General features: G+C 45.6%; 1 protein-coding gene across 1 annotated transcript in view; it reads right to left on the reverse strand.

Moving 5' to 3' along the window:
- The window catches only part of GNAI1 (G protein subunit alpha i1), a 610,322-nt gene that overhangs the window by 330,076 nt on the left and 263,490 nt on the right, over positions 1-16,756 (reverse strand). The window contains exons 2-3 of the mRNA XM_044088329.1: positions 16,648-16,690; positions 16,426-16,567 (exon numbers count right to left, since the gene is read on the reverse strand). Of these exons, the coding sequence (XP_043944264.1) occupies positions 16,426-16,567; positions 16,648-16,690 (185 nt within the window). The remainder of the gene's footprint in view (positions 1-16,425; positions 16,568-16,647; positions 16,691-16,756) is intronic.

A 16,756-nucleotide genomic window follows, 5' to 3' on the forward strand; every position in this document is an offset into this window, starting at 1 on the left:
AATAATTTGTTACTACAATGCAGGTCCCTTGAACAGTGGGGCAGTAATAAGTTTAGTAGTGCAGGGCATTTTTCTGGATGATGAGTTTGTGTGTTGTACTTAGTTTTGAGTATGTTAGGTAGTTGTGCAGTTCAAGCCAGTTTAATTACTTTAAGCTATGACAAAGGTAGGTCTTTATAAGGGAGACTGGTGGCAAATGTAGCTATTTTATTGCAGGAGGAGGCATTTCCATGCTCTGTGCAAATTCATCCTATTGTGAAACCAGCTCTTTTACTGTGAAGCAACACTTTCAAGTGATAATATACTAGTGCATGGGAGGTGCGGTGGTTTTGAACACAAAAATAATATTTTGGAGTTAAGTGCTGCTCAGGCAACACACTTATCTGAGTAACTGTCAATATTTTATTATATCGAAGGTCACTCATAATTCTTAGCTAGAAGTTAATCACATGATTTTCTTTTATATAAATGTATTTTTGCCCATGTCTTGCGTGATAATTCAATAAAAGTGTCTGTCACCACTGCAGGCTGGTATTTTGCCTCAGATGCAGGGGAGAGACAGTCTTGCCCAAGCTGGTTCCAGCCACTATGGATTGGGGATTAGTGATGTCCTCTGCAGCTACCGTGCTCCCGTTAGTGGGCAAGGGCAAACCACTTTTGCCTCTGCTTAACCAGAATCTTGTGCCCATCCCAGAGGAAGCAATTGCTGCCATCAAAAATGCATTTGCCTTAATTCTCCTGTCAAAAAAAAAAAAATCGGAAAACTAAACCGATACATTCTCCCGCTCCAGTTTCACTGGACAGGAGTAATTTATTAAGTCCGGCTCAGGGTCTTGTATAGGCTATTGCCCTTATCTGGTGGTTTCTGGTAAAAGAAAGTGATTCCTCTTTTCCTGAAGAGATTCAAGAAATTAAATCTAGACAGGAATGTGATGGAACAGATACGTTTTCCCCCCACGGAATTCTGATTCAGACTCCGTGGAGAGCATGTTCCCTGAATCTCCGTATCAATGACGCTCTTTCTCGGACTATTTCCAGAAGTGTGCAAGTGTATTCAGTGGTAGAACACTGGGCTTTCTCAGTTCCCCCAAGAAAAAAAAATCAGTTGTTACAGAAGGTATTTCTAGAACCTTTCCCCTTTGTCCCCAGTTCTGTTAGCTTTGGAGTAGGTGTGGGTCACTGCCTACAATTTTCCCCAGATACTCAGGCTGCTGCCACTAAAAAAGGAAAACAGAATATACAAAGTTATTCAATCTTTTAAGTTTTTATACACTTTTCCCCAAACATGACACAGCACCTATAGCTTTAGTTAATCCAGCTGTTGCCAAACATTTCAACTCTAATCCTTCCCCTTCTCACAAGGATGGTAAAACAATGTTTACATCTGGGGAAAATGTGTTGCTTCTGCAACTTTAATTTTTAGAATTTTGAGTTGTTAGGCTCAAAAGTTTATTGTGACTAACTGAAAAATATGAGGAATGTTTTTATCTGCAGTTCCTCCCTGTGAGAAAAATATGCATTGTGTGGTTTGGTTTCTTTTACTTTTCAGGTCACTAGTCACTTAAAGGGGGTTTATAACCGCGGATTTTACATCCAGTGAGGTTGCCACCTGTACTGTGTTGAGGAGGTTTTGCTTTGCTTCATTTTCAGAACCTACTAGAGGATGTAAAAATGCGCTTTTAAATTCAACTTTGGATAGACATTTTGCTCCCACTGCTGCAAAGGTTATCAAAAATGTGATGAGAAGGTTAAGCTGATATACAGGGCATCTCAAGTTATCCCCCCCCTCTAAATTTTCCAAAGGTTATTTTGCTCCCTTGTCCAATTGCATCAAGAAAAATGTATTCATTGTTGCAGTCCTCACATTTGGGTAACCCTGCCAGGAGTAGCCCTCAGTCGGCCCAAATACCAGAGGCATAGTATTTCTGTGTCGTTTGCTGTCGCTTCAGGACTGACGTCAGGTCATCAGGGGTATAAAAACAGGCAGCAGATGCCATTACATCAGTTTTTCTTACCCCAAATGTCAGGAGCCCCCAAATAGGGAGCTAAGTTATGGTGGAAAAACACCACCAGTAAAAAGTAAATACCAATAGCCCTGTAAGGGAGTGAGTCAGAGAGAGAGAGAGAGAATGGGGCTGGAGGGTGGGAAACCAGGACTGCAACAGTGAATACACTCGAACATCTACATTTATGGTAAGTGTACACAACTGTACTATGTCCTTTGTGTTTCACTGCTGCAGTCATCACACTTGGGTTGATTCCCAAAGCTGAAGAATGGGTGGAGGCAGTCAAGAGTTGGGGCTGGCTAGTATGCCCTGTAGGACTGCTGTTGCAAAGCCTGCCCTGGATTTGGAAAAGATAGGCAGGTGGTAAAGCTTGGTAAAGGTATGTACAGAACTCCAAGTAGCAGCTTCCAGAATGTCCCTGGTAGGGACTCCTCTGAGAAAGGTTGTAGAGGTTGAAGTTGCCCTAGTGGAATGCGTTCTGACCCCCTGAGGGGGTGGTGTCCCATGGTGTTTAACAGAAATGGATACAGTGCACTATCCATTTGGAGATGGTTTTGATACGGCCTTGCCCTCTGCCCCTGGTGCAAAGCTGACTAGTAACTGGTCAGATTTCCTGAAGGGCTTAGTCCTATAAAGGTAGAATCTAAGCTGTCTGTGCACATCTAAAGAGTGCAGGATCCTTTCCCTCTTATTTTGAGGATTGGTTAAGAGCCACACTGGACACCACTTTAGGCATAAAAGTTGGGTTAGTCCTGAGTGAGACCCTGTCAGCATGAAAAATAATGAAGGGTACCACAGCCACAAGTGTTTGTAGCTCATACACTCTTCTAGCTGAAATGATGGCCAGAAGAAAGGCTGTTTTCCAAGAGAGGAATTTTAACTCTGCCGAAGCTGCAGGCTCAAAGGGGGGGGGGTAGTGTGAGCTTTTCCAACACAAAATTAAGGTGCCAAGCAGGGGTGGGGGCTCTTTTTCGTGGCCTTAAGTTGTTAGCCCCTTCGCAGCCCTGAAGCTTCGCAGGATACAAACTGTATAGCTTATGCTACTGCAGCAGGGATCAACTGAACATCTACAGTTACAGTAAATTTACCCATACAACTACACTTCGACCCAAAATGATTACATGCAAATTTGCAGTTTATTTCAATATTTTCTACAGTCGAAGTACTAGTGGGACTGAAAACGAATAATGCAAATTTAAGTAGCAAGTCTGTGGGTGTGTGCGCTCTTTTAATCAAACTCAAATCAGCATTTACTGTCCCCAGCAGTGCAAAACATACCAGAAGAAACGGAAGCATGAACTCTTGTTTTAGTCTGACTATAGTGTTGACAGCTCATTGTATATTTTTTATTCTGAATTTGGAAATGGCCAACCTATCTTCAGTATATCCACTTTCACAATATAAAGTGTACATTAGGCTGTCTGGACTAAAGCCATAAACAGACTGAAACCACTGAGTCCATGCCATATAGCAATTACAATTGTTGTTCACCACTATCCAGTTTAAGTGTTGCAATGCTCAAACAACACACATATGCCAGAGTTTAATGTTGCCTGTTAAATCTAGTGTCATCCTTTCATTTACTTATTTAGGTTTTCAGCACACAGGAAAGTCTCTGAATGGTATACTCAAAGCCAGGCATTCAGGTGAAAGTATATATCCCATTCACACTTTAATACGGTGATGAGAGAACGCAGTTTCATTTACAATTTTATTATGAAATGAATGTTCAATTTTTCTTAATGCAACAGATGGCCAAATATGCAGCTATTCAACATATGTCTGAAAATCTTATCACAGTTAACAGTAGTCACAGTTAACAGTAGAAGATAAAAGTAAAAAAATCGCCTTTTGAAGTCACTACATGCCCCTCTGCACCTCCACCTCTCCCAACCTTCAGCATCTTCCAGTACCTCTGGTAAGAGGTAAATGCAGTTTCAGTCTCAGTTATGTTTAAGCAAACTGAAGAAATGCTCTATTTTTTACCACCAGGTTCATCACCACTGTGAATTGCGAGTGTACATCAGGAACTACCCTGAAATAGATGCCAGTCAAACCAAAAAAGAAAGTTGTGCAAGAACTTACCATAACCATAGATGTCCTTCTCTTCCATGTTGCCACTACCAAAAAATGGCCATAGCCTCAATCGACATCCCACCAGGGAATATCACCATCCTTGAAGACATCTTATCTTGGTGCTTTCTTCACATCCCCTTTGAAACTATCATACTTGGGATGTAAATATAGACTGGAACTCTGTTAACTCTACTACACCGTCCCAGTCTCAACTTACATGGTTTTACTCAGCTTCTCCCCTCCCCTATCCGCCTTGGCAAAAAACACTCCAATTCTATCCTAGACTGGATTCTCGTAAATTCTCCTAATTTGTACCACCAGCCAGGTACATTATCTGACTTCAGTGACCACCTACCTATCCACATTACTAGGTACTCACCCATCCTCACTAGTAAAATACATCCGCAACCAAAGTTAGTTCAATGCCACTTCCTTCAACAAAATTCTCTCAAATATTAACTGGTCCTGCCTATACACTCTAGCTTTAAATGACGCAGTTAGCTACTTCAACTAGACATTCCTAAACATACTCAACTCTCTTTCTCTTGCCCACATCAGGAACATAAAAGTCAAAGCTAAACATGCCCCCTGGCTATCCAAAGAAACCTTCCACCTTATGCATAAAAGAGATGCCACTTGGAAACAATATCAGAAAAGCAAATCTCCTGCCCTCCTACAACCTTATAGGGCACTTAGAAACCTTACAAAAAAAAAAAAAAAGTTAACCAGGACAAAAGAAAGTTTTTACTTGTCTGACCAATCTCTGCAAACTACTAACCCCCAGAAGTTCTGGTCAACCATAAAAAAACCTCTTCTTAACCCTGGCTCACCCACAACCCCCAACCCTTTTCCCAATCAATCTCCCTTGGATACCGCCATCCATTTAAATCACTACTTCACTGATACCACTTCTAAACTAGTACCTAACACTTCTAATAACCCCCCAACCCCACCTCTAATTCCACTTCCAGTTCTGTCACTTCAATTACCAGACCCACACCTTTTTCACATTCCCAATCTGACTCCACTAACCTCTGATCCCTTCATGCTCAAACCTGTCTCTGTTAGTTATATTAGAACTCTCCTCCGTAAACTCAAACCTTGTTCTCCCACCCCTGATAGCCTACCTCCCCAATTCCTTAAACTTGCTGCTAACTCTATTGCCCTTCCTATCACCATTCTAATCAACCGCTCAATCCAAGTATCCACTGTCCCCTCCATCTGGAAGGAATACTTCACTATCCCACTAAATAAAGGAGGTAAACTCCACAGAACCATCAGACTTCCGTCCCATTGCTATCCTTTCTCCCCTTTTCAGAATTCTTGAAAAGTGTATCCACTCTCAACTGCTTTCCCACCTTACTCAAAACAATCTTTTAGCCAATACCCAGCACGGTTGCAGGCCCAAAGACAGTACTAACACTGCGTTCTTACCCTTCTCTCATACTGTTGCTGAGGCCAGAGACAATAATAAACTTGTGCCCTGCCGTTTCTTAGATCTCTCAAAGGCTTTCGATACGGTCTCTCACAACCTTCTACTTCATAAACTTTCTCAGCTGAACATTTCCATCCCCACTCTAAACTGGCTCTCAAGGTACCTGTCCAGTCGCCTACAAGCAGTTAAATGGCAAAATTCCTTCTCACCCTTTCTGCTAGTTCAGACCGGTGTTCAAGGTTCAGTTCTTGGTCCCCTCCTTTTCAACCTCTTCACCAATGACCTACACACTTCCAGCAACATCTCCTCTATCATACAGTATGCAGATGATTCTGCTCTGATCACCAATGACCTGCACACTTCCAGCAGCCTCTCCTCTATCATACAGTATGCAGATGATTCTGCTCTGATCACCAATGACCTGCACACTTCCAGCAGCCTCTCCTCTATCATACAGTATGCAGAGGATTCAACTCTGATCTCCATTTCTGACTATCAATAACCTCCACCATATCACCCAATCTTAATTTCATTCTATTGAGAAGTGGCTCTCCAATAATCAACTTAGAACCCCTCTAAAACTAAGCTCTTACTATTCCTACCTAAAGCTCTAGCCCACCACAAATCCACCTCTCTCATATCCTCTCTAAATGGCACCATCATAACACCAGACTTGCACACTAAACTCCTAGGTGTCATCATAGACGACAAGCTCAAACTAAACCTCCACATACTTCATTCTATAAAGAAAACACACCAAAAACTGGGCATGCTAATACAGAAACAGCAAATTCCTGACCCCCAACTCAAAACTACTGCTAGCCCAATCCTATCTCCTCCCTGCCCTCCTCTACAGCTCCCCTCTATTTTCCAATCTACAAAATAACCTGCTGGCAAAACTAGACCAAACCTTGCTAGATGTGACACCAGCAGCCCCTATAAATCCCATCACTGCTCCACTCTCATAAAATTACATTGGCTCGAATTCCCACACCTTCTGACCAAATGTCAGCTGATCCAAGCTCTAGGCCTCTTAGAAAGGGGGTGTTGGCTACCTCTGATTAGAGTTATTAGATCTTCACCCATTCTTATCAATTGTTTTTTGGGCATAGAGGCCTGAACATGTGGTCTGGGCGTTTTTTTTTGGCATAGTTCGAGATTTAAACCTAAGAGGAGGAGGCGTCAGTTTAATATGAAAGTCCGTAGGCCTGAATATACCCTCAGAAGCCAGTGCCTGCACAGCGGCTCCGGACCCATCCAGGGTAGAGACATCCGCGGGTTCCATAGTTGAAGCATCTTGCTGCATACCAGACTCCGAATGGGTCTCAGTAGAGGCCTGCGAATCAGAAGTAGTGGGTATCAGGGGCTGCGAAAGCGCCTGAGTACCGGAGAGCTGGCGACTGGCTTAGGAGAAGCATCGCCAGCAGTTTTAGACCTCAGCGGCCTGTCTCGGTCTTTATCTTTGCATTTTTTCAGAATCCTGGTAGTTGGATGGCTAACGACCGACATTTCTGGATAATTAAACCAAGAACCGAAATATTTAGAGGCGAAAATGTACAGACAACAGATAGTGCGCTGATTAAAGCACAAAACCGACAGCAAGGTACGTCGTGGTCAGGGCCTAGGCAAGGAATACAGTACGAATGAAAACCTTTATGGGGTATTTGCTTTCCACAAGTAATGCAATTATTAACTTTTACTGACATCGGTAAGGAGCAAGAAAGTTTCCCCAATGGGGTGCTTTTAGTTGAAGACTTTGGTTCTGAAACTCGAAAATGAAAATTTCAGGAGTCGGACAACCAGCACTTGAACTGCTTCTGCTTCGGGCACCGCACGGCAAGAAAGACTGATGTAATGGCGTCGGCTGCATGCTTTATACTCCTGATGACCTGACGTCATGGAAGAAGGGACAGCAACCAACACAGGACCCAAGACTTTGTTAATCAGGCCGACTTGAGGGCTACCTGCAAGCAGATAACCCAAATGTAATGACTGCAACAGTGAAACACGAAGAACTTCAACCCTTTTACACAAATTTCGCATGTTCCGAGAATTGGTTTTAAATTAACTCAAGGACAAAGGATCACAAATCCGTCTACTGGGACCAACTACATCAGTAAGCATACTGCAATTGCCAAGATCTTTAATGTAGTAGTAAGTACTAGGCTAATACAATCCTGGATACAGCACCTTACTAAATGGGGTAAAGCATGTACTAAAAGGATGTGTAGGGGACCCATAGGCAAATTCTGAAACATGAATCAAAGATAGTAATGACAGCTAAAGACAAGTCTACAATGCAGGAGCCAATGACAGACCTTATCTTTCCCTAACAGTAGAGACCCAAGAGCATCCACCGAAGAGTGCATTACATCACAGACATCTGCAGTGGCCTGACAAATTGGGGGGGGGGGGGTCAAACTAAGCCCACTAGATGGCACAGCAGTATGTAACGTGAATAACTGGGTTAATCACAGGCCAGTAGAAAAGTGCTCATAGCAAGTCCACCTTCACACCTCTCAAAGAAATGAGGGGAGAGAGGGATAAAGAAATAGCTGCCTGCAGTAATTCTCTGCAATGGCTTCAGCAAGCTCTGCATAATCAATGACTAGAAGAGAGACTGGAAGGGGAAAAATGCACTACAATCAGGGCTTGCACGGAATGCCTGTGGAGCAGGTCCAGCCACAAAAAGACACCACCACCTCTGACAAATGAGGAGGGGGAACAATACTCTATTCTCACAGCCTGAGCACAGCTCTAAGAAATTTAGCAAGTTCAACTCTTGTGGCAGACTTTAATGGACTTGGCGAAACTGTCAAAGTAAGGCATCTTAGAAGACTGCACAGACCTAGATTAACAAAGCACAAATGAAAAGGAAGACGACTCTCTACCTATCCAGATCACAGAACCAACAAGGAACAGCAGAGATTTTTTTGCGAACTTGGCATTACAGCCAGAAGGCACAAAGCTGTTTTTCCTCCCATCTCCTAAAGGTCATCTTAAACGTGGCATAAATATCATAAGGTTCGGATAAATGCTGATCTGAACAATAAACATACATGACATTTAGCATGAGTGATTAGATCGATGCACTCACATGGAGTCTATGACAGTGGCATGATAAACTAAAATGACCAAAGTCCTTCAATCTGACCGGGGGGGGGTTTGAAGTCTGAACCTGTTTTGGTTGGCAATGCTTAATGACAGCTGAAGAAAACGCAACTGAAGCAGAGTCTCTAAAATAAAAAAAATAAAAAAATGCTGAGGGGGTTGCAAATCTCTAATCACTTGCCATAACAGAGTAAATTCACACATTTTCCTGAAGGAGCTTGGATGCTGTTAAGAATCCAAATGTGTTTAGAAGTGGGAAGAAAAATGGATATGGAGAAGATCTGCAAAGGGTCATGAACAGAATTGTAACAGTAGCCTGGGAAAGTTTTATTTGACCATCAGAGCACAAACTATGCTCCAGCATCCTGATGGTTAAAAATGAATCCAGACTGAACATTTCTTGGTCACATCACAGGACCCACGTCCAATATAATAGCAACACGAGATGTAAACAAACGGTGATGCAGTCTGCCACAGGTGTAGTCTATGAACAGAAGAGTGAAATAAGTAACCTAAAGAGGGTACAAAACTCCAACCCCCCCCCCCATTATCCACAAAATTCAATAAGACAAGCCGGTACATTTCTGTTTGTCCTTCTACAAACACCCAAATAACCGTTAAACCAAGAAAACTACAAAAAGGGCACCCAAACGATGACTGCAGCACTCGTAACAAAAAAATGATGCCATAAAGTAGAAAAACTTAATACACAGTAACCACTCCACCACTGGCTAAAACATCCTTCCGAAGGCATAATGTAAAACAATCAGCTTATTAAAATAGCTTGAGCGCTTCATTCCGTGAACTGGAACTTCCACTCCAAAGTGTGGATTCTGCATTACAAGACACAGTATTCCACATTTTGGACATGGAAGGTTGAGACCTAGGACAGTGGGGAAGAGCAAAAATTGTGGAGTTCCAATTCACGGAAAGAAAGTGTTCAATCTATTTTAATAAGGTGAAGATTATTTACACAGCGCCTTTGGAAGGATATTTTAGCTAGTGGTGGAGTGGTTAACTGTATTCAGTTTTTCTACGTTACAGCACTGGCATTTGTTACTGTGTCCAAATGGTCATAATGACTATGAATATCTACAGAGGCTTGGCATCCAACAAGTGCATTACACAGGTTATGGAAGTCAGCTTGGCAGTGTGGTAAAGTTTTAATGGCTGCATCCGTTGTACTTTCACCTAAGGATGCTGGACCTTCTCTTTGCCGGATCACCGACACACAGATTGCTACAGCAAACTGCACCAGGTATCTAAAAACTGATACGCATCCTCATTTCAGAGAGGTGCACTGCTGTAGAAAGAAAAATGAATCAGTAAATCAGCCTGGTCATGCAACATTAAAATAAAAAAAAGAAGTTATGTACTCACCATAACATTCCATCTGAGTAGGTAAACTTCATTTGTCAGCAACCTATGGGTATCTGATCCGACACGGATCCGAGCAAGCAGCATACCAAGCAAAAAATCCGAGCTCCAAGCTCCTCCCCCTTACCCATACTACACTGCAACCTCCTTCCAATCCTCAGATCGCATCTGCCACCTGCACATAAAACAAACTAACAACCTGAGACACCTGACCCAAGGACAAAGGAAAGCTCATAAGTCCAAACCTCGAGCACAGCTGAATAACCATCAAGGTCAGGGGGAAGGAGGGAGGGACGGTTGCTGACAAATGAAGTTTACCTACTCAGATGGAACGTTATGGTGAGTACATAACTTCTTTATCTGAAGTAGTTAACTTCATTTGATCAGCAACCTGTGGGACAGTCTCCCCAGCTACCCAAAATCTTGCGAGGCCCTTAAGGAAGGATATTCCGGAGCAATGCAGAGCCAAAGGCAGCCCTTCGTCTAGACACCAAATCTAGTTTATAATGAGAAATAAAGATGAGAGGACGCTCAGGTAGCCGCTCAACAAATTTCATCCAGGGAAACTCTAGACCAGAATGCAGAAGACGTTGCCATAGAACGCGTAGAATGAGCATGAACTCCCATTGGTTCTGGTAAGCCAGACACTCTGTATGCTTGTAGGATACAACTCGAAATCCACCTGGCGAGAGTCACATTTGAAACTGGTTTCCCTAGAAAAAGGCTTAGCAAAGGAGACAAAAAGTTGATCAGATTTACGAAAGACAGCCATCCTGTGCAAATAAAAACGTAACTGTCTGTGAACATCCAGCAAATGAAGTTTATATTATCCTTTGTTCTGGAAATTAGGGAAAAAGACAGGCAAATGAATGGACTGATTAATGTTAGTCTCAGAAGCAACTTTAGGGAGAAGAGAGGGATTAGTCCTGAGAGATACCCTATCCTTATGAAACACAAGGTATGGAGGTTTGATACAGAGAGGCTGAAGCTCAGACACTCTCCTGGCTGACGTAATGGCTACCAAAAAGGCAGTCTTCCATGACAAGAACTTCAGATCAACGGAAGCTGTGGGTTCGAACGGAGGCGCAACTAACGCCTGAAGAACTAAGGTCAGATCCCACGGCGGGGATGAATTTCTAACAGGGGGTCTCAAAAGAAAAGTGCTTTTTAGAAAGGTCTTAAATTCTGGCAGCAGCGAGAGAACGTTGTCCCCAATATGGAAATGGCAGCCAGCTGAACCTTCACAGTAGATGAGCTGGCTCCTTGCTGAAAAATATGAGACAAGAATTCCAATACCACTAGAATAGGAGCGGTGAAAGGATCCAAGTTATTTTGTGAAGCCCAAATGGAAAAACGTTTCCATTTGCTACTGTAAATCTTCCTGGTAGAGGGTTTATGTGCCACCACCAGGATAGACTTGACTAGGGAAGAGATACCGGGAGTCCTGGCAACTATGGGAACTGGATCAGCCAAGCTGAGAGTATGAGACCGTCCAGGTTCGGAGGAGCCATTCTCGAGGGATGAGAAATCAGATCCATAATGGGATCCAATTTCCAGAGTGGAGCTATGAGATGAGACCACAGGCAGGGAAACCAGACTTGACAAGGCCAGAATGGGGCTATGAGGATAATCTTGCTCCCCAACCGGCGAGCTTTCTGCAAAAATTTTGTCATAAGCGGAAGTGGAGGATACTCAAAGTCCGGGTGGCCAAGCATGGACTACAGCGTCTCTGGAAGCTTCCCCCAAAGGAGGAATTAGAGTGAAAAACTTGCTGCACTTCACGTTGGAAGGCAATGCGAACAGATTGCAGCAAGGCTGACCCCACTTGAAGATCTGTTCCGTTACACAAGGATTCAGAGACCACTCGTAAGGAGAGAGGATAGTTCTGCTCAATTTGTCCGCCAGTATGTTGGACAGACCCAGAATGTGCGTTGCTAACAGGAAGCAGTTGGTGGAGATCGCCCATTCCCAAACTCTCATGGCTTCTCGGCAAAGGGGTTAAGACCTGGTTCACCCCTGTTTGTTGATATACCATACCACTGACACTGTCCGACTGGATAGCAATAGTCCCCGGAGGAAGAGAGGCATGAAGAGCCTGCAACGCTAAAAGGACCGCCCTCATCTCCAGGACATTTATATGCAGGACTGTCTCGGTCTGAGTCCACGTGTCTTGGACAGTCCTGCCCGCACAATGCCCCCCCCTCACCATAGGATGTAGGTGCCCGTGGTCACTGTGGCCTGGGGTAGGGACATAAAGGGTCATCCTTCCCGAAGGGTTCACGATTGAAGCCACCACGAGGGAGTTCCCGCAAACCCTGCTGAGGGGAATTGGGAAGTCTAGAGGGTGGTGTAGAATAGACCACTGGGCTTGCAACGTCCACTGTAGAACCCTCATGTGCAGATGAGCATAAGGAATCAGACTGATCGCTGCTGCCATGGACCCCAAATCTCTCAGGACTAATTCTGCTAGGGGAGCAGGGGACTGAAAGAGGGCTAGCAGATGCAGAGTCATGCTGTGAAGTCTGTCTGATGTTAGGAAGGCCCTGGCCTGGAGGGTATCTATCCTGGCCCCTATGAAGTCTAACACTTGAACAGGCTGGAGGAAAGACTTCTTGACATTTATAGTGATCCCCAACCGGGGTGCTATACGGAGGAAGAAGTCCCTGGCTAGAGAAAGTAGATGCCTGGTGGGGGCAGTGAGGAGCCAGTCGTCTAGGTACGGGAAGACCTGTATGCCCTGGAGCCTCAGGTGGGCCGCTACAACTGCCATGACCTTGGTGAACACCTTGGGGGCTGTGGTGAGACCGAAGGGTAGGACCCTGAACTGGTAATAACTGGCCCCTAGCCGAAAGCGGAGAAACCTCCTGGACTGTCTGTCCATGAGAATGTGGTAGTACGCATCCTTGAGTCTACAGAGCACATCCAGTCCTCCTCCTGCAAGAGGGGCAGGATCGACTAGAGCATGACCATCCGGAATTTCTCCTTGGCAACAAAAAGGTTCATTGCTGACAGGTCGAGAATCGGCCTTAAGCCCCCCCCTTTTGGCACCAGAAAGAACCTGGAGTAGATGCCTGATCCAGACTGGTCTGGGGGCGCATGCTGGATGGCTCTTTTTTCTAACAGCTTTTTTATTTCCAAAGCCGCGGCCTCCATTTGAGTGGGTGGGACATCTGGGAGGCGCCTTGAGTAAGGGGGCTTGTTTATGAAGGGGACTGAATAGCCTCTGGATATTATCTGAAGCACCCAGCGATCAGTCGTGACAGACTCCCATTGAGCCAGGTGCCTCGAAAAATGCCCCCCCCCCCGACTGCCTCCAGAGAGGAGCAGTCGGGCAACCCCTCAGGGCTGCTGCGTGGGTCAGTCGGAAAAGGGCTCCCGTGACCCGAAGTTCTTCGGTGCCCCTCTGCCTCTGGGTCGGCGTCCACCTTGTCCCCCTCTGCCTCTGGGGGAGGAGTCGTCCTGAGCGTTCTGGGCCTGTTGAGATTTCCGGAACCACATCTTCTGCCCTCGCTGGTTCCCGGAGAAGGACCTTTGAGGGTTAGAGAAGCGGATTCAGATGGCTGACAGCGTTTTCCCATCTTTCTCGCTCTGGACCAGCGTCTCGTGGACGGTATTCCCGAACAGGGCTGACCCGTCAAAGGGTGCATTCGTGAAGGACGCCTTGAAGGACTCCGAGAAATCACAAAGTCGAAGCCAGGCATGACGCCTTAAAGCGATACCGGACCCGCTAGCTCTAGCGGCTCCCTCCATGGCATGGGAAAGTAGCCGCATAGAAGTATTAGACACTGACTTGAGAGTTGCCATACGAGCAGAGAGTCCGTTTATCCTCGGCCAACACTGACTGGGGGAGACTCAGCGTACTCTGACTAGGTCCTGCTGCAGTCCGATTACATGGGCCAAGTAATTCAGTGCCCTTATAGAGAAGGTAGCTGAAGCAAAAGTCTGCTTTCCAATACGGTCCATTGCCCGAGACTCCTTGTCAGGGGGATTGACCGAAGAACTTTCCTGGGCGAGTTCCTTTTTGGTGGCCGCCACCACCATGGCATCAACCAGGGAACCCTTGCTCCACGAAGCTGTCTGCAGGGGGACTAAGAACCTTATCGGGCCTTCTGGGTATCAGCTCTACAGTGTCCGGCTCCTTCCACGCCCTGGTGGTAATCAGGTCGACCAGGGGGTCTGCTGGGGGGGGACACCCAAGAGGTAGATGGGCCTGTGTCGAATGCCTCCAGGAATACAGACTCGTCAGAGGAAGGTTTTTGGGTTGACCCCCCCCCTTTGGCACAGTATTTCCATAACGTCTCCAAAGGAGATGTCGGGGGGTGATCTGAGGCAACCTTCCCCTTCCTCCAGATCGGTATCCTCGGTGAGGGACTCGGGGGAGTCCAAGTGCCTCCTTTTGCACAAGTGTTTGTGAGAGACCTCATCAGGGGGTCTATCAGAGGGGGGCTCACCATCGGATTCATGTTCCTCCAGGAAAATTGGCTGGGGCGTCAACGACACAGGCTGTCCCTGGGGGGACTGGATGATGGGAGGACAAACTGAGCTGCGAGGGAGCAGGGGCGGACCCTGAGGAAAAAGTGAGGGGTCTTGATCCTCCAGAGAGAACCCTCTCCACCACGAACACCGAAGCGGAACCGGCCTCTGTAAGACAGGTGGCCAGGACCCTCGGATCCGACGAAGGGATCGGTGCCAGAGCAGTTGGACCCGAGAGGATGGTGTGCTCCGACCGCAAAGGAGCTGAAGAGACACACCCCCCTTGATCAGATGCCCAACTCTTGGCTCCAAGAGCTCGGATCCGAAAGCAGATCCAATAAGCTAGAGGGCAAGGCCGCCGTTGAGGTAGCAATAAACATTGGTACCGACCCCCTGACTCCAGGGCTCCTCGGATCCGAAGACTCAAAAATCCAGTGGTGGATCTGAGAAGGAGCTATCAGGGCAAACAGCGGAGCTGAACTCTCCACCGGAGGGGAGGGGAAGGCAGCAACACTCCCATCTGCAGCTGAGTTTGCAAGAATCGACGCATCATCCGGTCCTTATCTGCCTCAGAGATGCTGCGGGTAGACCTGGAGGAAGCCGCCGAAGCCAGCCGGGAGGGCCGACGTGACAACCTCGAGACGGTCTCCTCCCCTGGCTCCGTAGAGAAACGTGGCGAACGGAGCCGTGAGGAGGAAGGCTTGGAAACTTTCAAGGGAGAAGAGACAACTTTAGCGGGAGGGGCCGATGGGTCCAGTTCAGCCTGCCGCTTGCGGCTTCTTTCTCTCTCTCCCTTCTCTCTTTTTTGTCCTTCTTGGCCTCTCGTTCTCCCTCAGACAAGATGGGAGGGTGAGACCCAGACAAGGGAAGAGGGCTGGCTGGCTGGGCAGCCGCAGATGTCGCTACAGAGGGGGAAGGAGAAGAAGCTGATTCCGTGGGTAGAAGACCCGCCAGAATCAGCTTGTTCCTCTTAACCTGTAAGGTTCGGGGGTTGAAGACTGCACAGATCTGGCAGCCTGAATAAAGGTGCGGAACCCCCAAGCAGATCATGCACTGAGTGTGACCATCTGCTGGCGACAGCTTATGGCCACACTCAGAGCACTTGGAAAAAGTCACTATGACTTTTGACCGTACTCTAGACACACACGCATACCTGAAGGAGGGAAAAAAGGGGCCTACTAAGAGATGGACAACTACCAAAGGTGAAAGGGGAGATAAAGGCTAGGGAGAATGGACACCCGAAGAAAAAAAAAAAAAAAACAATACACACACACCCAAAAACTAGACTAAAAAAGAAAGTTGGTAGTAAAAAAAAAAGATTGCTACACTTGCCTGGAGCTCAACGAACCCAGTGCTTGGCAAGCCACGGCAAACAAGATCTGAGGATTGGAAGGAGGTTGCAGTGTAGTATAGGTAAGGGGGAGAAGCTTGGAGCTCAGATCTTTTTGCTTGGTATGCTGCCGGCTCGCATCAGTGTCGGATCCGAAACTTGTAGGTTGCTGATCAAATGAAGTTAACTACTTCAGATTGCACTTCAATTCAATCAGAGGCATACTTCGCAGACATGCAGTCACACGTATACAGCGAATCACAGCTGTTTTTATAGAGCGAATCATAGCTGTTTTTATACAGCGAATCATAGCGGTTTTTAAGTGTCAATTTTAAACTGATAGTTACAATTTTTAACAACTTTCTTTCCTAACCTGCCACTCACAACATGGACTGGTATAAGTGTGCAAGTGACAAGGAGACAAGATTGTGTTCTATATGACTCACTAACCTGGTGCTCATGGACAGCAGAAGTAGTTTTCAAACTGTTCTAAATGCACCATCACCAGCAGCATGATTCTGTACATTTTTATGCTAACAAACCCTAACAAAATTCCTCGCTACAGTATACCATTAAAAACAGCATAATATTAAAAAAAACAATAAACAAATACTTACAGCTCTTGCAGGATCACCAAAATCAATCTTCAACCTTCCCATGGCTCTGATAATAGCAATTATAGACTGGATGGTGTTACTGTAAACTACAGCTTTGTACTGTTTACATTCTTCTTCTGAATAGCCAGCTTCATGTATAATTCTGCAAAAAAATCAAGATGATCACTCAGTCTGCGGCAAAATATTTTTTGTATGCTAAAAAGAAATTTACAGTCTACTTACTTCATTTGTTTTACTATTGTACTTTTGCCAGACTCTCCAGCCCCTAAATAAGCAAAGAAAAGAAAGTAAGTCACACAGCATAACCTGAAATCTACAATAAACAGCTTCC

This window comes from Protopterus annectens, chromosome 11.part0 (assembly GCF_019279795.1).
Source record: "Protopterus annectens isolate FY-2018-M chromosome 11.part0, PAN1.0, whole genome shotgun sequence".
Classification (NCBI taxonomy): domain Eukaryota; kingdom Metazoa; phylum Chordata; order Ceratodontiformes; family Protopteridae; genus Protopterus; species Protopterus annectens.